Source organism: Diorhabda carinulata, chromosome 7 (assembly GCF_026250575.1).
Source record: "Diorhabda carinulata isolate Delta chromosome 7, icDioCari1.1, whole genome shotgun sequence".
NCBI lineage: Eukaryota > Metazoa > Arthropoda > Insecta > Coleoptera > Chrysomelidae > Diorhabda > Diorhabda carinulata.
Genome location: NC_079466.1, coordinates 17,494,138 through 17,520,590, shown reverse-complemented (window position 1 = coordinate 17,520,590; position 26,453 = coordinate 17,494,138). Strand labels below are relative to the sequence as shown.

At 32.5% G+C, this 26,453-nt stretch overlaps 2 protein-coding genes across 8 annotated transcripts in view; both read left to right on the top strand.

The window, feature by feature from the left end:
• LOC130896157 (protein singed wings 2) overlaps positions 1–4,832 on the top strand; it is a 29,396-nt gene extending 24,564 nt beyond the window's left edge. For all 5 annotated transcript variants that reach the window (XM_057804046.1, XM_057804049.1, XM_057804052.1 and 2 more), the window contains 3 exons: positions 498–617; positions 2,400–2,492; positions 4,567–4,832. In XM_057804046.1, the coding sequence (XP_057660029.1) occupies positions 498–617; positions 2,400–2,492; positions 4,567–4,752 (399 nt within the window). In that variant the 3' untranslated portion in view covers positions 4,753–4,832. The remainder of the gene's footprint in view (positions 1–497; positions 618–2,399; positions 2,493–4,566) is intronic.
• Positions 4,833–7,461: 2,629 nt separating this feature from the next.
• LOC130896153 (xanthine dehydrogenase-like) overlaps positions 7,462–26,453 on the top strand; it is a 47,542-nt gene continuing 28,550 nt past the window's right edge. The window contains exons 1-6 of one of the 3 annotated variants that reach the window (XM_057804034.1): positions 7,462–7,897; positions 13,908–14,074; positions 15,893–16,193; positions 19,147–19,359; positions 23,105–23,328; positions 25,529–25,631. In XM_057804034.1, the coding sequence (XP_057660017.1) occupies positions 7,846–7,897; positions 13,908–14,074; positions 15,893–16,193; positions 19,147–19,359; positions 23,105–23,328; positions 25,529–25,631 (1,060 nt within the window). In that variant the 5' untranslated portion in view covers positions 7,462–7,845. The remainder of the gene's footprint in view (positions 7,898–13,907; positions 14,075–15,892; positions 16,194–19,146; positions 19,360–23,104; positions 23,329–25,528; positions 25,632–26,453) is intronic. The other 2 variants (XM_057804035.1, XM_057804036.1) reach the window with 2 other exon arrangements.

Genomic DNA, 26,453 nt, shown 5'->3' with positions numbered 1-26,453 from the left:
GTTTTTCATGTTAAGACCGATAAGAGTAGTAAACAAATCTAAGTCATAGCTTTACATCCTCAGAATCGAACTAAATCGTTCTAACGAAGTACTTTGTTTAATTGTTTGACAATAACATTTTGATATTTATTATATCTATTAACAATTAGTACAATTTTTTGTTCAGTTTTGCCACATTCTCACTAGAAAAACATATATAATCTAGCTGGCAATGACTTTGTTCCAATTAACTAGAAATTTACCTCACACTGCGTGAATGCATTTGATGGTAAATACTTGCAAGCTCACGTTGATCCCAGTACCAGAAATGAGTACAATGAGGACAGTACCAACTCATTCTTAATAGTCTTGCAAAAGCATTGTCGATTGCTTGGTGTACTTGGTAACAACCATTTGTTGAAATATTTTGTCATATTTATCAATATACAATCAAGTTTGTGAATAGAAGTTTTTTCAGTAACTTCAATATTATAATTTATTGTAGTTTTTGGTTTCAGCTGCCTTCTTATGCATTGGATAATGCTTTAATGAAAAATCCAAATATGCCTTCGGGAGTAACATTGTTCCTTGGCGGAAATCCATGGAAATGTGATTGCGCGTTCACACCTGTCTTCCAAGTATGTATCATCATTAACACTTTGACCACCATACGAAACTAGTTTTATGGCCATCAATTTATGATACGTGCCACTCATGTGTGTTTAGGACAATGCAAAAACGATTTCACTTAAACAACTATAGTCCCTGGCCAAATTATTAGACGCACTGCAAGATTAATATTATTATATTAATTACCGAGTGATATTGTACCGTTTAATTGTTTTAAATTGCATTGGTTTTTATTTTTATATTATCTTATAAATGACCAATTAATTTAACATAAATAAAACAACATTAATTCAGAAAATCAAATGTTTATTAAATTTTACAGAAAAGTGAAAATGATGTAAGTTGTTTCTATTTAATATGTTGTTTAATATTTAGTTGAGCCACCTTTAGCCCCTATCAAAGCTTTAATTCTGTTCGGCATGCTATCAATACAAGACTGTACTGTCTCCTGTATTGCAGGATGATGATTACACACATGAATAATCTTTTCTAAAAGCTGAGTTTTGTTGGTAGTCACAATCCTAGCTACTTCTCTTTTCATTAGCTCCCACAAATTTTCAATCGGATTCATATCGGGATTATTACCCGGCCAATCCAATAAAGGGATATTTTGACAGATCGATCAGTGTGGCAGGGAGCTCCATCTTGCATGAAAGTGAATGCTTCTCCATTTGGAAACCATTCTCTGAGCTGCGGAATCAAGTGATTTAAAAAATACAGTGTCTAATAATTTTGCCAGGGACTGTAACAGTATGAGGGTATTAGACATATTAGTTTAAATGGATAAAATATAAGTATATATCTTGGAATGTTCATGTTTTCAAGTACACAGATTACGACTTTAAATACGAAACTACTCAATGAGCTCTAGTTTCTTTGATTTTTACGTTTGCAGTCATCATTCGTTATTTGCACATTATTTTCACTACCAACATCAGTAGATCTCCACTCTTGGAAATATAGATAATTTGCCAGGTATAAATACTCTGTTTTATTTAGTGAAACTCAAGTCGTCGGTGTTGCAGGTTTTCTGCGGTTTCCCCGTAACCTGTTGAATCGGTTGACAAGCCAAGTGGCCGACGATAGGGAATATTTCAGCCGCAATTGTATCCATCCTCCGCGTTCTGCGAAGAACCATTTGTTAGTTTGTCAGGCATTTATTCCTCTTTCGTTCTCTGTTTTACGTTCCATAATGTTTGGAGACCATCATTCTGTATATTTCCTACATCAGGGCCAAACCCAACATTGCCTCAAATGAATAATGTCCTCATTCCATCCATAAAGAACACAATGTACCTCTTTCTCCTTCTCTCTCTTGTGAACCTTGATTTTATTATCAGTTTTTTGACCTTGCATAGATGAATTCCTAACGGAGAAAGTGCAGGACAAGGAATATCAAGGACTTTCTTGTGGAGCCTAATAATCATTTCCATGATGGCTAGTTTCTAGTTCCTTGTAGAGATATACAGACAAAAAGTCCAGAAAACTCCTATTTCACACAATGAAAACCTCGAGAGAATTATACAAATTATTAGCTGTTCAAATTTTGTCTGAATCTACTTCAATATCCCAATTGACGCCATTTGTTTTCAAGATCAGAACTTGGCTCAAGATAACTTTTTATTTTCCATCAAATTCCCAAAAATGACATGGAAGTGTAAATGATTTTGAGCAGATAGTGAATTAGTTATTTGAGTTTCTGTTAATTATTTAGATTTAGACAAATTTTTCTATTCTATCTCACTTTCACATTTAGCATTAAAAAATGAACTTATTTGCATTTTTTTTAGGAACTTGTTCTGCAAAAATATTCCATACAAATACGTGATTTAGAAGATGTAAAATGCTCATATATCAGAGGAGATGAGAATTCATTGAAGCCTGTAAGTTTATCAAAGTATACTACAAGTATAAAATACTCTTTATTACTATTGTGTAATTTTCTTGTATTAATTTTTTCTTAAATGCCCATAATACAAATAAAATATCTATATTTACACGTATGGTGTTGTTTTGATTGAAGTTGTTATACTTTATGGAAATTAACTATGACGAAATTTATTTTTACATTTCTCATTCATCCAACAGTTAGTTATGTAGATTTAAATTGATATCAAACTTTTTGGAAATCACTAGCCTTCCCAAACTCCAATTTTCAACAAACGTAGTCGTGTCTGTAAAGCCATGTTATAGCATACATACACACATCGCTAAAATTTTTGGGCCCCCTTATGTTTGTCAAATTAAGACACTATTATTATGACTCAAGAAGAGTGTAATACATTATTTAATCTAGTACTGTATCTATAATTGTATGACATAAAATTTGACTGAACAATAGAATTAAATACAAACAAAATATACACCGAAGCAATAAATCTGTTAATGGTATCCATTGAGATAATGTTCTGTTCTTTTTGGGCCGCGGGTATGAGTTCCTAAAGGGTTATAGGAGATTATTTCTGTTTTATATCCCACATGTGCTTAGTAGGGCTCATATTAGTAATCATTTAATATTTTAAATCTCTAATGCATTTTGTACTCTTCTTCTGGGATGGTACCTAGCAGTGTCGTTCATAAAGTTAGATTTGCATTTTGGAGAGAATTAATGTTGGGAATGAAAACATTTCAGTTCCTTCTTGGTATGGAACGACTTCTTTGCCAAAAGGTCTTCTCCCTCCAAACTATGTGTCTTGGACAGTAACAATACGTTATTCGAAAATAAGTTCGGGTATCTAAGACTGATATGGATTGATTTCGACGTACATAACTAGATACACACCGATATTCTCTTGCAATAGTTACCCTGCAAAACATTGGAGTTATATTGTCAGGCATAATTGCGAAGAAGTAATAAAACACACATACTAAATCGATATTAACCACTTTTCAAGCGTTGGTATTAATAATTGTTTTCGCAAACATTTTTAGTTGGGTAACAACAGTCAAATGAATGAAGAATGAATGTACAACAAAGAAGACAGCGGTCTACTCTTGACGTACTTAGACATGAGTTTTCTTAAATTACCGTTTCTGAATTGTATACAATAAACCGCTTATAACATAATGAGGATAGAAGAGGAATTTACAATTTTATTGCATAGAATTACGAGATTTATGCCAAAGGTCTAGATCTATCTTCGTATCAAAACTTTCAAGTACCTTCTGTGAGGAATGGACATTACCAGTATATTTTCACGTATTTGGTGAATTGGACATCTACCTATTGGAACTATTATTTAGTGAATGACATGTTTTTGTTTATAATAACTTTTTTCAACGTATCTGTTCCTATAAAAAATGGAAATAAAGAATTAGCATGAAGTTTTGAAAGAAATATTGAAAAAAGTAACTTGATTATCAACAGTGATGAATTATAATTATCAAAAAACAATAGAAAATCATAACTACAGTTTTCTAGTGGAAGCATTCTAAATCACCCGGATTACTTTACACAGTCAGAACAGCCTCAGCTTTAAACAAGTGGTGATTGGTTGTATCACTACGACAATGCACCAGCTTTTTTATCGAACCTGGTGTAGAACTTCTACAACTTAGCCAGCCTACCTACAGATTCAACTTAGCTTCCTGCGACTATTAACTCTTTCCTGCTGAAAAGACACGGTATAGACAAGAAACAGATAAAATGAATGGGCTGAAAGTAAACTTATTACTAGAGCTTTTTTAGGAAGTGGAAGCTCTGCAGATAACATGTTATTCGATCAAATAATGTCTACTTCCAAGAAAATCATATATCGGATCATAAAGAATAACAACAATGCGAAAATATGAAGGTAGACCCGATATTTTTGCAACAAACTCCTATATTTATTTGATCCACTGATCATAATATTTATTAGGTATACGGTTACGTGAACGTATCTTAGTTATTTTATATATCTGTATTCATAATTTGTCATAAAAGTAACTGAATTTATTGTATTTTATTCTTTTTAGATTAACAATTTATCAAGAAGTTCAGTATGTATAGCATCGACAGACTTCTCCCTACAGGAAGGTTTGGATTTATTAAATGCCGTCCTAGCTAGTCTAATTATATTTATATTGGGAAAGCTTGCATATGATTATTATCACTTCAAGAAATCCGGTAAACTTCCTTGGATAGTCTCGAAGATACCTTAGTTGAGTGTGATTTGGTTTTTAAAAAACTGCCGCAAATGGCGAATTAAGAATCTTTGTCTTCCAATAAACTTTTTTCTCTATCCATTATGTTTTTTTTTATATATTTATAATTATCACATATAATTATTATTAATAACGACATATTGAGTGAATATTTTCTGCAAGATGCATAACTTTCTGAATGTGTTGCTGTTGAGCCTCCCTCAAAGCACCCAACATTGAGATGTATGAAATAATCATAACTAATAACCAAATACTAGTCTCTAAATACTAAATCTAAATACTGAATTATATTTACATACCAATCAAATACAAAGAGAATTGTCTATTTTTTATCAAAAAGTCTCTATTATAAATATATAAATGCATAAGTTCAGGCATTGCAAGCAATTTAGTATAATACATAATGAAAGTAGATGCGCAGAATAAATGGAATTACAGAAATCACAAAGTATTTTCCAGCACATGGCGAGAAAGTATGGTGGCAGTTAACGTCATCTCTACCATTAAAAATCTAAAACAATTTCCATGAAATTTGCTGTTGTGTTGTCTTCGTATAAGATCCAGCATGTCTACAAGTTTTAGCTGTACTCTGAAAAAGCGTGTCATCGGCCGCTACAGGAAAGTATAATAGAAATGATTCGTCACTAGTTGATTGAAAATAATATATTCACGATAAACGATGCGTGAAAACCACAAATAACGATTAACAGTGCCATCAGACTTATACATCTTCACTTTTGTCGTACGTTTCCTGGCCATTTATAATCACTGCCAGCTTTGTTTACATTTCCTTTCCTTGAATTTCCATGACTTTTCCAGTAATCTTCCGACTCACGCAATGAACGCGACATAACAAGTCCTTGCAGATTGGTTTTCGCAAACCTTGAGCATGTTTGAATTTTGTGGACAGTTTCTTTTTGATATTCAACTCTTCAGACAATTTACGAATAGTAAGCTCCGGTGAAATGTAATGAGGGGGCGTGGTAGTATTTTAGTGTCTACACTCACTATTATTGGATTACGATACGTTGCTTCCAATGTAAAGCATACATTTTCACGACACTACTGGAAAATGCAATAACCCCCCTATACAGATGTACATGGACTTAAGCAGGCGACCAGTTTTCGAGCTAAACTTTTGGAATTTTATTGCCAAACTTGGTATGCTACACATCCGTTTCTGTAATTTTCACTCAAATCTCAGCATGGACTTCATTTTACCTTGGGATGACTTACTATTTATTGATATGAAATGAACGTGGTTCCACAGAACCCATTGAAAACCTTTTGAGATACTGATTATATGTATTTTCAGAACCACCACGTCAAAGTTTTCTTTAGAGCGCTGAGATATTGTAAGTACTTGTGCTTCAGGCCCTAGATACTTATCTTGAAACCTAGTTTTAAATAGGTATATCTTTCTCAACAAACCAACACAATTTCTCAAAGAAAGCTTCTTCGAGTTCAGAACAACGCCTACGCTGTAGTAAATTTTCATCTGTAAATATGGGGGAATTTTAGTACAGGCAAATTACGCAATTTTGAGCTAAAACCGCAAAATGAATTGGGCGTATTTGATTTTCTAGATTTTGGTTTTGGGATACTGAATAAGTTTAGTAGATCTGAACAAAATTATGGACACGGATTTTCGAAATTCTGGGACTTGAAACTCAAAAAAATTTTGAAACGCGAATAACTTGAAAACTATGATGAATTTGGATAAAACTGCCGTAACAAAAAATGAAGAGTATAAAATTCTTTACTAAAAAGTACGTTAGGTGTTTGTTCCTAACCTCAAAATTATCAACTTTGAAGGGGTTTATACCCTCAAAAATAAATTGAATCGCAAATAACTTGAAAAATACGAGGAATTCGAAGAAAAGAGTTGGAGCAAAAAATGTACAGCACAAAATTTTGTACAGATTGGTTTAAAAACATTTTTTCCTAACCTCAAAATTTTCACCGTAAAATGGGTTCATGTACTCAAAAACATTTTGAATTCCGGATAACTCGTAAACTATGAGGATTTCGACACAAACTGCCGAGATATTATGAAATGGGTTTGAACGCTCAAAAATATTTTGAATCGCGCAGAACTCGAAAACTACGTAGAATTCGAAAAAAGTGTCGGAGCCAAAACTGTAGAGCAAAAAAATGAGTAACCACATTTTGTGAAAGAGTAACTATTAATAAGTCTGTGAATATTAAAATAATAATCAATCAATAAGCAATGAAGGTAGTGTTCATGATTGCGTTTTTTCAATGTTAGTTCATTTGAAACCAAGAAGTAGTTCATGTGTGTTATATACATGAAAATATTGATAATAACCAGAACGACAAATCTCTCGTTGGATTTGCTTGTTTATATGGAGAGTGATGAAATATATGTATTGAAACTGAAAGTGCTTATGTGGCCAATCTTCATCTTGCAAGATTTTAGAAAAATTTTGAAAATTCTGTTAGCCTACCCTAGTAGAAAATAGATATATTAATCATCATGATGCATTCTGCTTTTTTTTAAAATGAAGTAATTTTCCAATAGTTAGAGCAGTTTTCATGGGCGCCTGGAACGTAAATTCGCACTGGCAGGAATTCGAGAGCGGATACTCCGGTTTTCGGCATTGAGGGAGATTTAGAAAAATATTCATGTTAGTTGAGTGATTGTGATAAGTGAATTATTATGACTTAGATAAGTGAAAACACACCACTTGTATTTGCGTAGGCGTATTAAGTGAGAATCTCATCGCTTTCGCAAATATATTTCTCAAATTATATTCAAAAGTGCTAAAATTATGAGGTTAACGTAGTAAATATAATAATTTTTTGCTTTTATTTATATTGATCGCTCCTCGTATTTTGGAGATACGTTTTCAAGAGATCAATAAAGTTCAATGTTATCTGTTCTGATGTAGTCATAATAAGTAACAAACTAAAAAACACAAAGAAGTGCCCAAATTAATCTGAAGCCATAATTAAAACTAATCTCTCTTTTGGATTTGTTAATTACATTAAATAATAATAATTATTATTATTATAAACTTGATTTCCTAATTGAAGGAGTTGTTGACAAAACACAACAAAACATTAAAGATGTTACAACGGAAAAGTGTATTATTTGCTATAGGGGAAGCAGAACATGTCGGTAAGTGTGAAGTATATAATATAAAAAGTAATGTGAAATTTATTACAATTACAATTACATGACTTTCTATTAGTACAGGAAGCAAAGGCAAAAAATAACTAGAAACGTCAAAAGTATTGTAACACGTTGATAATTCCTTGATAAAATGCATTTCGAGAAAGAAAAAATTGTTTTTCAAAAATGTGGTAGCGAAAGGCAAAAAAACGTTTAAAATGAGAAAATGGATCTTTATACACAAAAAATAACAATTATAGAATTAAATTATATTCAATTTCCTAAGAAAATCATTTAGTTTTCTTTTTGCATATCACTAATCGTTATCTCACAAAACGCGATTGAAGGCCAGGATGTGAGATTGTGTTCTTATGTTCTTATTTTCCCACCACTGCAGGATTGCTATATTCCATTTCTCAGGATTTCTAGTTAATTTTGCATTTTTGCAAGTTTTCCTGAAAATGCCACCATACAACTGGTTTTTGATTAGTTTTTAAAAAAAGGAGGAGTAGGGGAACGAAATACAGCTCCAAAATAATTTCATTAATCTGGTATCCTGTGTTAATCTTTTAAAATAATCTTCATACGGGAACGAAAGACCAATTCATTTACTTGCGCAAAATATTTTTGAAATTTTGAACAAACTCCTCGTAACAAAAAAATACGAATTGCACAACAAAAACGTATTATTGGTTTTTTGAAATCCTCCAATCACTTTCTTCATTTATAATCACGCTACCAGATAGCTTAGATCCAGAGCTCAAAGTTGATGTCTCTATTCTTTATGTAAAATGTATATTAAATATTATTTTGGATTTTAAATGCATCAAGGGAATAGGTATTCGTGAAACTCAGCATCTTCATGTTTTCGTAAGTGAGAAGTTGTAAGTATAACTTAATAAGAATTTCATCGATTTTAAGAAGACAGCTGAAAAACTACGGAATAATAATGGCTTAACACCCCTAATGGAGTTGCACCACAAAAATGCTCTCTAGATCGTCTTTTTGAGGTGCATCATTCCCCACAATATATGTTTACTTGTTTCACGTCTTTTCCTGTCAGTTTCTCACTCCTACTCTGCTTAGGTCATCTTCCACCTGTTTTAACCATTGGGTCCTAGGTCTACCGCGTCCTTTTCTACCACCGGGATTCCATTGTATCATATTGTATGCTAAGAATTCTTTTCCGTCTCTCTATAAATGTCCCAATCACTTAACTCGCTGAGGTTTGATTACTATTAACTATATCTTTGCCGCTGAGTTCGTCAGTTATTTGTCGGTCCGTTCTCATCCTTTATTCCTCTTCACTGATTTTTACTGGTCTCATTATTGCTCTGATAATCTTTTTTTACGTTCTCCCTTATTTGTTTTTCATCATTTCTTGTTAGTGTCATTGTTTCAGCTGAAATTTTAACCTTTTCTACTTCCAGAAATTCATATTCACCATTCTTGTTAGTGTCATTGTTTAAGCTGAAACTTTAACCTTTTCTACTTCCAGAAATTCATATTCACCAACTTTAACTTTCCTCCCTTGACATTGCTTTCCAAATCTTTCCATTTTTTTTTGGTTTTCATTGATCTTGAAACCCATCCGCTTCCCCTCGGTAACTATTTCGTTTAGCATCGTCTCCGTTATAGATCTTCTTTTGGTTACTAGTACTATATCATGAGCATAGTCAACCTTAAATTCCCTTTATGATTTTTTTTAATTATATATACACCACGGAAAGATTCGTTGAAACTAATGGAAATTTTTATTAGACAATAAACTGGAGGTCTTTGGACATACAATGTACATTGATGCTTGTTTCACCGATAATTAAAGATCTTATCTTTACATCTTAGATTTAAATCGCTTTTTTGGAGGAAATGGTTAATAGTGCATAAAAGGGGCAAGCGATTATTTTTGTCAGAACTGTTATTTCATGAGAACAGTTTTTTTCGGTATTCAAAGTATAATAAAAAATGCTTTCTCTTTTTGGACTCAATGAAATTGTTGTTGTTGTGGAAATTTGGTTATAACGTTTATATAATGAGACTCTGGTTGAAAATATAAAATTACATTTGGATGATTAGATTTTTTTGAAATGATAATATAGTTCATAATCATCATCTTTATATTATATTAAATTTGATTGTTCACATTACCTCTGATAAGAGCTGAATAGTAGGAAACAAATATTTTGGTTTAAGTTTATCTCATTTCTTGAACTCTTATTTTTAATTACTATATATATGATATTTATTATTATATTTTTGGGTATTAACTCTCATTATTAATATAAAAATGAACAGCGAAACAGTTATTACGAGAGGGCCCGACATACTAGTACCTCGTGAAAATGAAAATTCCTTACAAGACAAACTTAGCATAAAATTGAATGTTTCTAGACATTTCAAAATGAAAAATTATATATAACAGCATATGAAATTTATAAAAGTGCCACAATTTGCTCCTATTCATTTTCAAAGTAACTCAAAATTGTTGGGCAATTTCAGTTCTTATCAATAAAAAAAGAAATGAAAAGTTTATGGAAATTGATATCAATTAAACTTATCTGCAATTCAGATGAGAAATTAAGTAGTTACTGAGAAAGTCGCAAAGTCATTACTTTAATGAAGATTTTTGATGAATATTCATATAATAAGAATATATTACTAATTACGTTAGAATTTCAATGAATAAAATCAATATTTTTTGGTGTGAGTTACATATCAAGTTAGTGGAATGAATTAAAATCTAATGGATAAAGGTTCACAGAAGCGATACCGTTTAAAAATAGCCAACTAGCCACGATGAAAAGTAATATAGATCCACAAGCATTGTGACCGACAAATTAGTCTCTAAAGTGAATTAAAACATTCGTAATAACAACTGTTTCACAATAAGCGAGATTTTCCTAAGGTTTTTCAAAAGATTTACAGATGTTGTTATTGAAAACCATTGCGTACAAAATGAGTGCTAAAATGGCTTATAGGCTATCGTGAATATGAACGAATGGGAGTAACTTAAGCATATATGGATGATTGGAATGCACATGTAGATACATTACTGAAATTACAAAAGTTCCTACAAGAAAAAAAACAAGAACCTTGTCACCAAGGAACAATATGACGACTGTCATTTGAGATAAGTTAACTGCCTTTTTTATGGAAAGTTGACGTTTATTTGTATTACCCTCTTTCAATAAAAGGTAGATTTTCACTAATTCGTATCATTGTCCCGATCTGCATGTAGCGGTTTGACATCTACAGGGAACGGCAGGTGCGCGTCTAAGTGACTCAGATCGGAGAATGGCGAATGGCGAGAATTCTATGACGAAAGAGTTTCGGAGCTTCTTCACTCCTGTGATTAGTTTCTCAATTTCTTAACTATGCTGGAAAGTAGAATTTTTGTCACGCAAATAATCATCACAAAAAAGGACGACAATATCGAAAACACTAAACTAAGATGTAAGCTGAAATTTGAAGGAAAGGGAAACAAGAATAGCACGTTATTTGAATAACGCAATATGTAGAAATTACGTAACATAAGAACTGTGGAAAACATTTATAATTCAATGCTGGAAAGAAAAAAAGGATGAAACTAGCATATCGGTAGGATGACAGATAGAAAAATGATTAGAATTTGTAAGCAGCATATCACCAATAGGACGTAGGAGCTTAGGATGCCCCAGACACCAAAAGAGCGACAATTTAGTAGTGCAACAGACACAATGATGGAAAAAACAAGTGAGTGGCTTGAGTAATTAGAACACTTTAGTCCCGCTAGTCCGAACACAGTTAATCCAAACAGCCGCTCTATCCGAACGCGCAACAAAAATTGTTTGTACATAATTTGGGCTAATGTACAGACTAAATTAATACAACGCAAACAATAAACAAAAAAACAAATATGCAGTCAAAAAGATTGTAGGTACATATCGTACTGATCAAAATAATAAACTTAGGTTACTTTTTAAACATAAAATCCCCCATCGTTATTTGTTACAGCTTGCAGTCTGTTTTTAGCCGCGTAGTTCCGCTATTTTCTCATGAACATGACATACGCAGTGTGGCAGTAGACTGATGCTCCAGCGAAGGGCAAGGTCAAGAGCAGTTGCTGCCTCATTGTGCGAGACTTCCTTCTCTCCCTCCGTGCACCCTGGCTCATCGCCAGGCATCATCTGTCAAAGCTTCAGCGCTATCGGCGTCTGCCGCCATCCATTCATCCACGTCTGTTTCGACTGCATTCTCACAACCTGGAATGTTCTGTAGCAGTGGAATCATGTTAACGGTGTCATTTTTTTGTAGACTGTTCTTCAAATTCCAAAGATGTCCATAGAACATTCCAAGATTTTCTTGTTGCTCCAACTGTAACATTTTCCCAAGACTCAGCTGCCTAATAGACAGCATCCTTTACTTTTGTTTATTCAATCTTTTAGACTAAAGGCATGGTACCGTCTTCAATTAAAGATTTCAAAAACCGTTTTCGGTACTTCATTTTCAGCGCCTGCAAAACTCCCTGGTTCATTGGTTGTAGTAAAGGTGTCAAATTTAGTGGTAAGAAGGCTACCTTTATCTTACCGCAAGTAAGTTCTTCAATTTCTGGATGGGACGGTGCATTATCGATCAAAAGGAAGTAGATCATTTTCCTCACTAAACTGTTTAACAGAAAGTACGAATTGATCATGAAACCATTCTTTAAATATTTTGCCATCCACCCAGTCTCTTTTCTTGTGTCTGTAATAAACTGGAAGTGACCTCATGTTGATATGTTTGAAGGCTCGAGGCTTAGCAGCTATGTCTATTATCATGAGAGGAAGTTTATGGTTACCGGTAGCATTGAAACAAGCCCTTAATGTTACTCGGTCCTTACTCATCTTAAAACCAGTAGTGCGAGTTTCTGCTTTGGAATCTAAGATTTTTATTGGCAGAGTTTTAAAATTGAGGCCGGTTTCGTGGGCGTTATAAACTTGTTGGGGCTATCAAATTTTTTACCAAGATACTCCTGTGCTGTAGCATGATCAGAAAATAGCTGTTCTACAGTTATAGTTGACTGGCGTATACCATGGTGCTTTTTTCTCCGCTCAAACCATCCAGTGCTGACCCGTAAATAAATTTTTACCATTTAATAACTCCTCCAACTGCATAGCTTTTTTCTGATCAATAGGTTTACTTGAAGGAAAGAACCACAGAAAAAGTGCTTCGTCAAATTTGTCATACTGGACCTCCGCGATGTTTGCCGATTTTCAAGAGTTGCTCGTGAAACGTTGTGCAATATTATTTGAAGTTTCGCACGGTCTTTTTTCACTTATTGTTGCTTTGCTACAGTTTAACTCTTCTGCTAGTTTTGTGACACTTTCATCGATATCCAAACGTTTTAATATTCCCATTTTGTCTTTAAGAGTTAAGATGTTCTGTTTAGGTTTAGTAGCCATTCCACTATCCTTTCACACTTCAAAGTACTAATATTTCAAACATTAACGCAACAAACAAAAAACACTACATTACTGTATCTTCAAACTTACACAACACGGACGATTCCACAGGTGATTGAGTCATGTTGGCTCTTGAGTCATGAGTGGGGGTGCACAATGGGTGGTATGGGGGGTAGAGTCTCGGTTAGAAGTGCGTACAGTCTGCGCCCAGTTCACGTATTCATCAAGCGTAGTCTGGCTGCCCGGTCACGTCAAAAAACTATAAATAGTGGCGCAGTGAGCTAGATTGCTGTCTCTACCTCTTGGTGCATGTAACATTACTTTATTATTAGTAAATTAACGTCGTTCATACTTTAACACTACGGACACGTTGAATTGCATTTTTTTTATTATTTTATTTATTTCCGCTAAACCAAACAATTAGCTGATCCGAACATTGTTCGGTCCCAATTAGTTCGAATTAGCCGGATTCAACGTTGGAAGATTTGTTTCACAGCCTACAGAGAAACTGCTCTAAATCAATTTTTTTTTTTTCATTTACATTCAGTTAAATATATTTCTGTTCCAGTTTTTTATTTATTAAAATGAATTTGCAGTTGATGTTCAGGACGTTGGACCTGAAACTACACTCAACACATATCTTAGAGAAAAAACATTCCTAACTGGTACCAAAAGAATGTGTTTGGAAGGTGGCTGTGGAGCATGTACGGTAGCTGTGGAAGCGATTATTCGTGGGAAGAAAAAAGTGTTTTCAGTGAATTCTGTGAGTAGAGTTCCATTCGTAATTATTTATATATGGACGTATTGGAACGTATCATCAGTTTGCATGAGAATAATTATCATTTGAAGTATACGATACTTAATAATAGTAGGATACTAAAAAAATAGTGTCAACTATCTCGACAAAAAATTTCATTACTTTCAGTACTTAGTATTCAGATACATTTTTTAATGAATGCAAACTTAGTAAAATTAAGAATATTTGATCAAACTGTCTTGAATAATAAAGAATTATCTTTGTTTCCACTACCTAAATGTTAAATTCCATCGACATATAAGTTCATGATAAAAATGAATGAAACTACTATTGATAAGTTTAATTTGATAGTGGCTCCACTGTATTATCTGTTTGATCGACTAATATTATAGATTGAGCTCATTATTTATTATTACATTTCTCAAAATTTTTCATAAAAAAGTTTCTATCCAGTCCTTATATAATGTCAAAGTAATAAGAATGGAAAAATATTTGTCTTAGTTCGCAACTATTTAGAAAATAGTTAAGATATATTAGGCTTATGAACCGTCAGTTTATTAAGAGTGAGTTGCAAAAAATATGGAAAAAGCGAGGCTAGTACCACTAGACAAGGCCCAAAAATTATTAACTCATACAACATCCTACAGACCACAGTGTTTGCTTGATTGCGTGGGACATCTTCTTAAATATCTTATCAAAGCAAGAGTTATAGCGGAAATAAAGAACGCGGGAGGATTTTCCAGAATGTAGTTTGATTTTACCGAGGAAAATCAACTATCGATACTATGAACCTGGTTATAGATAAAATAAAGACCACCAAAAGTTTCACATATAATATATATATTAAACTATCCAGAAAACGTCTGTTAAGCTGTACGTTGTAGCTATAGTCTTCCAAAATCACTTGCAGATTTGAACAACCCTTGTCGACAATTTTGTTTCATCTATCTAGCATAGGCGTAGATACTTCATTTTATAAATTTTCAATTTTTTTAAATACTTTTAAAAATATGTATATCTTATAAGAGAAAGTATTCGTTTGGTAAACAGTGGAGATGAGAGTCCACGTGGACTAATGGATTGCTAGATATTTACTGAATTTTATACGGGGAGTAAACATTATTTTTCATTTCTTAATTTGGTATGAGTGCCGGGTTTATGTATAAAATATTGATTGATCCTCGCATAACTGTCTTCTTCAATTGATATTGGAAGAACTATACCACTGCCGTTCCTTCAGCCTTTCCTCTCTCCTCCCATTCAAGTTTTACTACGTGTCCAAGATCTCTAAGACCCTTCATAAACAGGTATCTCCAAAAGATGATTTTCCATACATATTCCAGTCAAATTCGATGTACACATAAAAAAATGGTATTTGAAGTTAAATTATATCCTGTAATATCAATTTATCCTCTTTTTCCAATTAAATAATAAATAAATTGAAAGAACAATCAATTTTTAGTGAGCTTTGCAAGTTATAATATAAAAATTCATTCACTGTTACCATTTTTCGAGGTCAAAAACCCCTGAGGGCTCCACTAAAAAGACGTAATTCAAAATATTGATTATTGTAAATTTTTTGCTTGACAACAATAAATTTGAAATATAATTTTTCAAAACACATAAATTACTTCTGCATTGTTTTGTAGTTTCTATCATATTAAAAAACTTTTGGCTATTTTTTCAAATTATTTATTACAACTGTTTTCAATCGTTCAAATTATGATCTACAGTTTGTATACACATTTTATCCTATTATTCAAGAAATGTCTTTTATCAAATTCATAGGAAAATAAAAAATAACTGTATTTTGCTCAATTTTAGTGTTTGGTATCTATTTTGTCATGTCACGGATGGAAAATTCACACTATAGAAGGTATAGGTAATTCTTTGATGGGTTACCATGAGATTCAAAAAAATTTATCTGAGAATTATGGTACACAATGTGGATTTTGCTCCCCGGGTATGGTTATGAACATGTTCGCTCTGCAGGAATCGGGTCAAGCAACGAAAGAACACATTGAGAATTCTTTTGGTGGGAATATTTGTAGATGTACTGGATACAGACCCATATTACATGGTTTCAAAAAGCTTGCTTCTGGAAGTAATGAAATAAAATTACAAGGTATGAGGTGTGATCAGAAAATATGGCTAATATTTTTGTTGAAAATTAAATAAAAAAATTACATCAAATTTGAACCAAGACTTTTAAATTTTCAACTACGTAAGAAAACAATTCTCAAATATTTTTAATTTATTATAAATCAACCTAAGAACTTAAACATTGAATGAATTATCGATAGGTTAAGTTTTTACATTATTAAATAATCGCCTCAAAAATTAAACACATAAATTACTATAAAATATTGAAATGAGTTAAATTTGAATCTTACTCACATTAAAACGACCCTGGCAACAAAAATTATTACATCTCGCAGGATCGTCAAAACGACCAACACTTTCAAACCATTTTTGTTGTATATTCGAATTTCTTGGCATCATTAAAAAAATTTTATTGGTTGTTTTAGTCGTGATATTTTTACATCCTGGCACAAAACACGTTTTATATACCATTTTGCCGATTTTAGAGTTATACTTCTCATTCGTAATATTCTCTTCCAATTTGTGCACTAAAATTCCCATTAACTATTGTATCTTCTTTTGCTACTGTTCAGCAATTTACATATAACTTAAATTACTATTATGTAACTAGCTAAGTTCTTACTCAACAACATTCTTTGATTTGTAATACATTTTGTATACTAATTATCGTACACCTGAATACACACATTACTTTGATTTAAACAAATTCACTTCACCAACTCGGAAGATTTAATTCTCTTCCTACTCCTTCAATGTCAAAGAGCCGGATTACCTCAACATTGATGTCGTAATGACTCGTGGCAAATTTCACTATGGTTTCGTCAATAGTGGAGACTATACTTTTGCATGTAGCATCCACACATCCTGAGTACCTTGTTTTGAAATCTTTGACCGATTTGTAGACTTCACTTTTTAATCCGTTAGCCTATTTTATTGATTTATACCTGTAATTTCTTACCACTTTTTCATGGCTATTTCCTACTGCTAGTATAGCAGTATCGTCTGCAAATGTACCTAGATTGTCATTTCCTAATTTGGGCATCTCGCTATGGCTACGTTATAATTTTCCAACTTTTATTTCATCTCTATATTTTTGCTGGTATAAGCATTGGTCTAATATTTCATACACCCATCTTTCAGTCATTTTCATCAACTTCATTTTACCTACTTTATTCAAGTTTTTATTGTCGCTCCTATTTATATGATCCCTGTTATTTTCGTTACTCTTTTACTTGTTTGTTTGTTCTGTGTTCATTAAACGTATCTTGTTTTGATACTCAATATCAAACGAAACCTCATTGCTAAGCTTAAAGCTAATATTACAATATTAATTACTAATTGTGAACTCTTCTGATCTGTTTCTTCCGGATCCAATTCTTCAACATTTTTCGTCTCCTTGTCCTCCCATATAGTCTATTGAAATTTTTAGCTTTCTATTTTACTTTAATAGGCTTTCACCACTCCTTTCCTTCCTTATAACACCTGCTTGTTCCTTCACATTTGCCTGTATGTCTCTTCAGTCTCTTCGCAAAAGTTACATCAAGCATACATTTGCCGTCGGTTCTATATACTTCACTTATTCCATTATTTATGTTTCTAATTATTCCCAGTCCTTCTAATACAGTCGCAATATCCAGTCATACTTCTGTATGCTCTTCCGATTCATTCACTTTTCTATCTTTTGTTTCAATTTTATTTTCTTGTTCCTTTAGTTTTGTTTCAGATGGAGGTTTTCTCTCTTCTATTCTATTACTATGACTTATCCAGGTACATGTCCTGCGTTCTTTTTTCTTCACGGTTCTGAACGGTTAAGTTTACAATAATAAATTTTTTTCTTCTTGTTTCAACTTCACTCATGCCTTTTTTATTTTAAGCTGTCGACATTCCCTTTTGATTTATCTGTCAATGGAATATTTATTATATCTTCAAATGTCTGTCGCTCCATATATTATCAATTTTTAGTATTATATCGATAATATTTCAATGCTACTTGCTGCAATGATAAATTGATCTTAAATTGATGATAATATAACGTGAGATATTTACCGGTCAATTCCCATTTCCTCTTCAGTACGAATCAAATACTCACTTTTATATACAATGGAGGCCCAAATACGAAACTTAGTACTTGGGAAAAATTAGTGGAAAGATGGATTTCTGTATAAACCTTCATTTTGTGCTTCCAAGCAAAATCCAAGAAGTCCACATAGATACTAAAAATTTCACTCAGGATTGGAGGTGACAAAAAACAATTTATCGCCAATATTTTGGAAAAATCGTGATAATTGAATTTTTTCTTCTTAAATACATAGTAACACTTTTTATTTGTTTCTGTACAAATAATAAATTAATAAATCAGCAAATGTTCCATTTTATATAAATTTTGGTAGATACTTCTAACCTTTAATCTCTAACTTCAGATGGTCTGAATTCTTTGAAAAATTTTCATTCACCTCTTTTCTCATGCGCTATTTTATGAATAGCGGTTTAGGGATTCGGTTTTGATTTTGTTTGTGTGTTCTTATTTTCTCCAGTTTTAGTCATATGCCACGTATAGTAAACAATAAATAGGTTTGTGCTAGTTCATTATGTCCCTATTTACAGTTAGATGAGGGATAATAACTCAATATCTGAGATGTAAGCATTTCATTATAGATTACGAAAAAAATCCAGAAACATTTTCAACGAAACAAGATATGGTCTAGTGTTTACTATCAACTCAACATATTTATTGTTCTCAAATCAATTTCCTATATAAAATTTTGTTGTCTTTGAAGTGTAATTGTGTATTAACACACAAATAATCTATCTTTTCTCAAACTATAGAATATTTCTCTTGTCTCCAAAGCAGAATGAAACGTTTCACAATTATCAATCAATCAAAAGCAACAAATTGTGTTCCATAAAGAATTTGGTCTCATGGCTTATCACATCTCTTTCTTCATTCTTATACTGCTTTAAAAAATTATTTTTAGGTGTAGAAATTCCTGATATTGAGGAACTAAAACTTTGCTCGGAATATTCACAAAAAAATTGTAACAAACCCTTCAAAAAGCCTAAAAAAAATTTTCTCATGCAGGCAAAAGAATCGAAGTGGATAAGTGTCCACACTTTGCAGGATTTATTGGAAGTTCTGAAAATATCTGATGTCAAAAACTATATGTTGGTTAGCGGTAATACTTCTAGAGGTAAGGAGATTTGTTTTTTTATTTTTATAACAATATTGAAGTTACATTGATTTAAGAAAACACATGTTCGAAATAGTTCCTAGATAATCAGCATTTTTCTTATAGCTATAGTACTTTATCAATGTTTGTAATGTTTGTAAGAATATCTCCCTCATCTTTGATAAATCAATCCGGCTATCCTTCAAGAAGAATTTTACAATCCACGATTGTCATGCTTATTTTTTTTCAATAATGTCATAAGAAACTCATTTTAAGCTTGTGAATAGAAGAAGTTGGTTGAAGAAATGAACTTTGATACATCCATATAAGATATTCTGTAAAAGTCAATATACGAGTGTTTCACGTCACTAGAATGGTGTGCACTTTATTAACATTTTCATCAAACTAGGCGCCAGTTTGTCAACATGTAGAGAAACCATTATAATTATGAACAAATAGTTCAAAAATGATTAATTGAACACAGTTCACGTTGAAACTGATATATTAGGAGTTTTGGGCTCTATACTCCGTCTCTTATTGACCAACAATAAAATTTTGAGAAAGATATCATTTCCATTTCTCAATGTAGTTTAGTTACGCATTTTATTCATGAATGTTCTAGTATTTCTATTGTGTTTCGAGGGAAAGAATGCTCAAATATTGCAAACGCTGATTTACGGAACATATGACTTCATTATCCAAAGAAAATTGCTCACCACTCAAGTATTATTTGAATTTTGGAAATAGCCGATAATTGTTAAAGCAAAATATAGAGAATATGGTGGATACTCAACTAACTGATAGTTGATAGTCGTACACAAGTAGACAAGTTTTCTAGAAACAATTCTGTTTTATTTTTTTTTAATAGAAACTTTGTCGATACTGCTAGTCTTAATGACTTAATGGAGAAAGTTCAAACAATAAGGAACTAGCTGGGAATATTTCTTGAAACTACTAAAATTTTTCTAACTAGTAGATATGCCCGATTATAGTAAACCCTATACACTCTCTCTCCATAGCAAAGAAACGTTTTAGTTGCTTAGAAAACAAATTTGAAAAAGTATTGAATTTTTTAAACTTACAGATAAGTTTTTTGTGAATATCTCTCTCTTGATCACGCAAGAGTGGTACCACTTGCAATCTATCAAATGAACGCAGTTATTTTTCCCCACAGAGCTGTTGCTCAAGATTCTTCCGTTTTTTTTTAAATGTCGCATAGTTTTTTATTTTTCCTCTGATACTGGGGTTTCTCTTAACAACGTTACCTTCAGGGAATATCAGGTCCAAAATAATTTGTTTCATATTATTTGTCACTTTCGAACTTCTCGATTTGTATTGAATGTGGACATCGAAATAATGTACCGTAAGATAGAAATGAATTCCATTCAAGGTCACTTACAAAATGTACTTTGGCGTGACAGTTCTCTAGATTCATTCAGATATATTCAACTTACATCTTACTTTTGTTCAAGTTAGTGCTACCAGAGTTTTATAGGACACGTTGATAATGATCCCTCACTCTCTCTTGCTAGAACCGCAATTTTCTCACACACACATATGAACGACATACTTAGTGGAGTCTCTGAATATAGCCAATTAGAAATTCTTTATGTTGAGTTGAACTCGCTTTTCAACAAACGCGGATTCACTTTACAAAAGGGGAATTTGATTTCAATAGAATTTCTTAAAGCCCATTCTCTCACTCAAAATGTTGACTGGATCTGAACTTAGTAACAATATTGGTATTATATGAGATAAGATTACTGATGTATTTCAAATTTAATCATCTCCTTTGGACGAAATTCTATGTTTAACAAAAATGATAGTTCTATGTTCTCCAGAATTTTAGCCTCGAAATTTCGTGTATATCCTCTCAAGAGTAAACTTACTATTCCTAAATTGAAGCTATGGGCTATGGTTCTCCTATCCTTGCTATGCTCAAAACTTGAAATGATTTTTTCCTCGAATTATAATTTCGAATCGATAAACATTTGGACCGACTCCCTTGTGGCACTCAGTTAGGTGAAACATAGGTCTAGTGATTTTTCTCCGTTTGTATGTCGTCTGGTTCTCACCACATATGAGAATAGTAGAGAATCTACATGACATGGCGCTTTATCAAGAGTAAGCTTAACCCCGCTCATTCACTGTCACGTGGTAAATTTCGAAAGGCATAAGGTTTGAGGCCCTGACTTCTTAGGTCAAACCTAAAATTACGATTCACTAAGTAATTTTTCTTTCGTGGATGCTTTACCAGAGTTGAAGAAAATCAATTTAGTATCAGTTATACCACCGGTGAAGTTACAATGAGTTGGCTTATTTGTTTAGATTTGGGAACAATATAAAAAAAATCGTGAAAAAAATTTGGCTTCAATTGAAGTTGAACAACATTCTCTTTTCTTGATAATTGAACAAGCTCTAACTAAATCTTTGTTACCTTTAAATATATTTCTAGACCATATATATTCACTTCGAGTTGGAGGTCGGTTACAAAATCTAAATTATGATAAAAAATTCCCTATTATATTATACACAAATGATGTGTTAGTTGACAGACTAATAGAGGAGGAACATGCCACTCTAGGACGTTCTGGTCCTCATAAGGTTTTAGGAAACCTTATATAGCAATGTTTGTGTGTATGGTAACGAAAGCCGTGCACATCGAGTTAGTTACTAGTCAAGTGCCCCTGCATTTATCTCCACTTTGAAACGATTTATTGCTCGTCGAGGCAATCCTCAAATCACATAAAGCGGTAACGGCACTAATTTTGTAGGTCCTCGAAACCAACTTAAGAAATTATCTGAGTTCTTTAAACGTTGAAAAAAACTTGAAAAAAAATATTTTCTCTTCTACCTTTGACTGAGATTTCGTGGAAGTTCAAAATCGCAAAGTCTCCTCAATGAGGTGGGCTATGGAAGTCCGCCGTCAAAAAAACATATTTAGTTGGATTATTAGGTACATCTATTTTTTCATTAGAAGAAAGAAGATTAATAGTCACTCATCGCACTTCACGGAGCAGTCGTTGCACTTGAACGGCATTAAGATGACGATTTCTTAATTTTGTTGTCACAATAAAGCGGTGATCACGAGTTGTTGTAAATCGCCTTCTTGTTCCAGGTCGTCTATTAAAGAAATCAGTCTTCTTATAATGCTGGCACACTCTTCGAACCGCTGCGCGGGTACTACCCAATTGTCTAGCTTGCTGATCAAGTTCATTTTCGATTGGGCGGCTTTTTGTGGATTAGTATGCAATAGCTAACATACTTAAACACTATTGAGATTATAAAAAAACGAATAATATGCAAATTTGTGTTGGAAACCAATAATTTTAATATTTTACAAATTTGTTATTTTAGTTACAATCGCCTCTTAAATACATTTCATTCGTTCACCGGCTACGCATATAAACGATAATCTCTGCTGATAAATTTATAAGTTCATTGAAGCATATTTCTTTTTTGATCTGATGAGTGAAAAAAATATAGTTCAAGTCAAAAGTTTACAGTGGGCCGATTTATATGCACGAAAGTTTAGTATACTTATAATGTGAAAAGCAGTTTTTATTTTTTGCTATTCAGAGGAAGAAGATGAAAACAAGTTTTTTTCGACGTCTTAATTACACGACGGCTTAGAAGATGCTCAATATCATATAATATCTATAGTATTCAAACCAACCAGAAAATAACATTTTGTTGGTTATAATCAGTAAATAAACTTAAGGACGATCAAAAACAAGTGTTGTAATGTGAATTACTATTTTTCCAGGTGTATTTAAGGACACTCCACTCCCAGACTTATATATAGATATAAAAGACACCTCTGAGTTAATAGAATTTTCCGGAAACGGTGATATGCTGAATATCGGCGGCAACGTGAATTTAACGGATTTTGCTGATATTTGTCTAAAAATGTCGGAAAATAAGAAATTTTCATACCTAAAACAGATAGTGAAGCATATAGACTTGGTAGCTACTGTTCAGATCAGAAATGTGAGTAGTTTTATTTTTTATAATTGCATATACATGCTTGATTTATAAAGTTTGAGGTGCAACGAAACTTTGTGTTATGGAATGAATTTCTTTTCTCTTATCAATCTCTAAGACTAAACAATTTGTCAAGATTCATTACTATATTGCCTAATTTTATTTTTATGCACTTTTATGCACTAAAATAACTTCACATTTTATTTACATCATTTTCGTTTCGTAATAATACTTTTTTACATAGTTAATAATTAATTTCTTCACAATGTTTCTCAAAGTGTTCCTTTCTTTTACATTTGGCATCTAAAATATTATTTCTCGCATCATCCCAAGTAGTCTACGTTTGAGTTTTTGTGGATAACTAACAAAGTTATACAAGAGATCTATACTATTGGTTACATAATTTTGAATTATTTAAGATCTTCCAAAAACGTATTCAAATGATGTGTATTTTGTAAATGTATTCACACTTTTATTATATGAAAAGGACAAAAAAGGTACTCAGTGGTTCCAATTATTTATATCCTTGGAAGATATGCGGTTAATGTTTATGCAAATTTTTCAAAACACCCAAGGATCCGTGATCGTGTAATATGAAATGTAATTGCTTAATATTCAATAATTAACAAGTCTCTTTGAAAATATTTGACAAAATTTCAGTTCCTGGATCGGTGACAATATCCTGAGGGGTATCAATGCCTAATGTAAAGTTTTCCGCGAATGACTGTTACGGTTATCGTTTCCTTGTCTGGTAACGGATAACATTCTGTTCAGTGAACCACATGTCTCTGCATAGATTATTACATAACATAAGTAGGAAATCATTTTGGAGAAATTTTAAGTATCGCTCACCATTCAGGTTATTATAAAAAAATACGGTCCTACTCAATTATTACCCACTATTCCTGCACACACATTAACAGAAAATCGATGTTGATTCTTTGTTTGAATTGTACCGTGAGGATTTTCATCTGCTCATAAACGTAAATAATGGAAATTAATATAACCGTCTCGCATGGAACCAGCTTGATCAGTAAATAGTACTTTCCCAACAGATACATTATAAACTCGATGTTTATCTAGAAACCAACGAGCGTAGACCAGTTCTGCTCTACTTCCATGGCATGTACTTTCTGGATGTGGAAGGGATGCAGAAGCTGCTCTTGGAAAATCCTATGTATAGTTGTCGTTGATGCGTTAAATTGTAGTGACGTTTCACGTACGTTAGTTGCGGAATCAGCTGTAGTTCGTGGTTGACATTCGCCACCTTTTTTGGTAGGATACTTCCTAAAATATCATTTAATGAAAAATAATCGAAACTACATAATTTTTGTAGTAAAACCTGTTTTCCGTAAGCTGCGATCAACCCTAACAAAAGTTCTACAGTCTACATACAGTTTTGTGGCTTCTGATTCGTTACCAGAAGCCAAACCACCACACATCACATGCATATTGGTCTATTCACCAAAGGTAAATTCTACCATACTGAAACTTTAAATACGATGTGATAATTTGGAAAGATTGACAGCAAATTCAGTCGCTGGCAATTTTCAATTCAATATATTGAATAATAATTACAATTTACGATAATTTTCTGCAAAATGTCTCTTTATGGCGAACGGTGTCCTTGACAAGTACAACGATCTAAAAGTATTTATTCCTTTAAACACGTTATATGGACATACGTAACCATCAATCAAAATTCATAATGTTCGAATGTATTATTTAGAAAATATACTTAAATATAAGTTCTGATTTCTCAACCTCAAAGGTCTATAAACTCGGAAACGATGGGCCGTAGGAGAAAATTCCTTTTGTCACAGAATTATTTTCATGCCATTCACTCACTCCCGAATTTTTGGCATCAAATGCTGGAACACCATGTATAATACATGGATGGTAATAAAAAATAACGTCTTTACCCAATTTTTTTCAAAATTTTTTTTTTTTTCCCATTACATAATTGGATGTGCTGTAAATGAGTTTGGAACTTTAATAACTAACATTCATATTGGGAAACTCCTCACTAGGAGCCAATCAACTGAGAATATTTTTGTACGTGTAAAAATATTATTCATTTATATATTTATCCTGAATGGAATCATGCTTCAATTAATTCTATTACCTGTAGAAAAAACGTGATTTATATTTTTCTCATCTATTTTTCAGATTTCTGCCAGATTTAATTTTTTTTTCGTCGTTGCAGGTTGGAAGTATAGCTGGTAATTTGATGATGAAGTATCAGCACAACGAATTTCAATCAGATATTTTTTTATTACTGGAAACTTTCAATGCTACGATAGTAATTGGTAAGATTATCTACTATAGTACGGCAGCTACGGGGGACTTAATAAAGTCCGAAAGAAGAAACATATAAACATGTGGAATAGAAGATTATGTTTAAATTTTTTTTACGAGGATATTTTTGATATAATCTTCCTGCCGACGATAGAAGAAAATCATACAGGAAGCAACAATGTGTCACCTGCTATTAAATAATTACAAGCTCTGCATATATTTGTTATTCTCTCTGTTTTGAGGAAAAATCCCGCTTGCCATATGTTTAATACAACAATTCCCGGTTTCATCTATAGAACCTTCATTGATTTATATTTTCACAGAAACATCTCTTGTTGTCTTATTCGAAATAAATATGACAAATGTGTATATTGGATTGAATATATCGATTTCGACGAACAGTTTTTGGGATTTTGTGAATGATGTCTATTCCGCATATACTAATTTTCAGAGATTGATTATATTGGTGTCAAACTCCTCGACAAGTTCATAAATAGGAAAAGTACCGTTTTATATCTACAACATAGAGAAGCTTATAAAATCTGTTCGTGGATGTAATAAGAATGTTCCCATGGACAATTATTTCGAATGCGACAGTTTAGCAGGTGAACTAGTATAAGATCCTTGCAGACTAATAATAGTTTGCACATAGAATGAATAGAAAATCTACCTAGAATTTCTGACTATAAGGTAAAGAGATAAAAATATTTTCATGTTCTGTTTTGATTAAGAGAAGGTATTATTCTCGTATTTGCCTAGGTAGCAGGAAGTAGTACTAGGTAGTGAAACGTAGTAATTATTCAGAACTACAATAAAACTTAGTTAGTGTATAT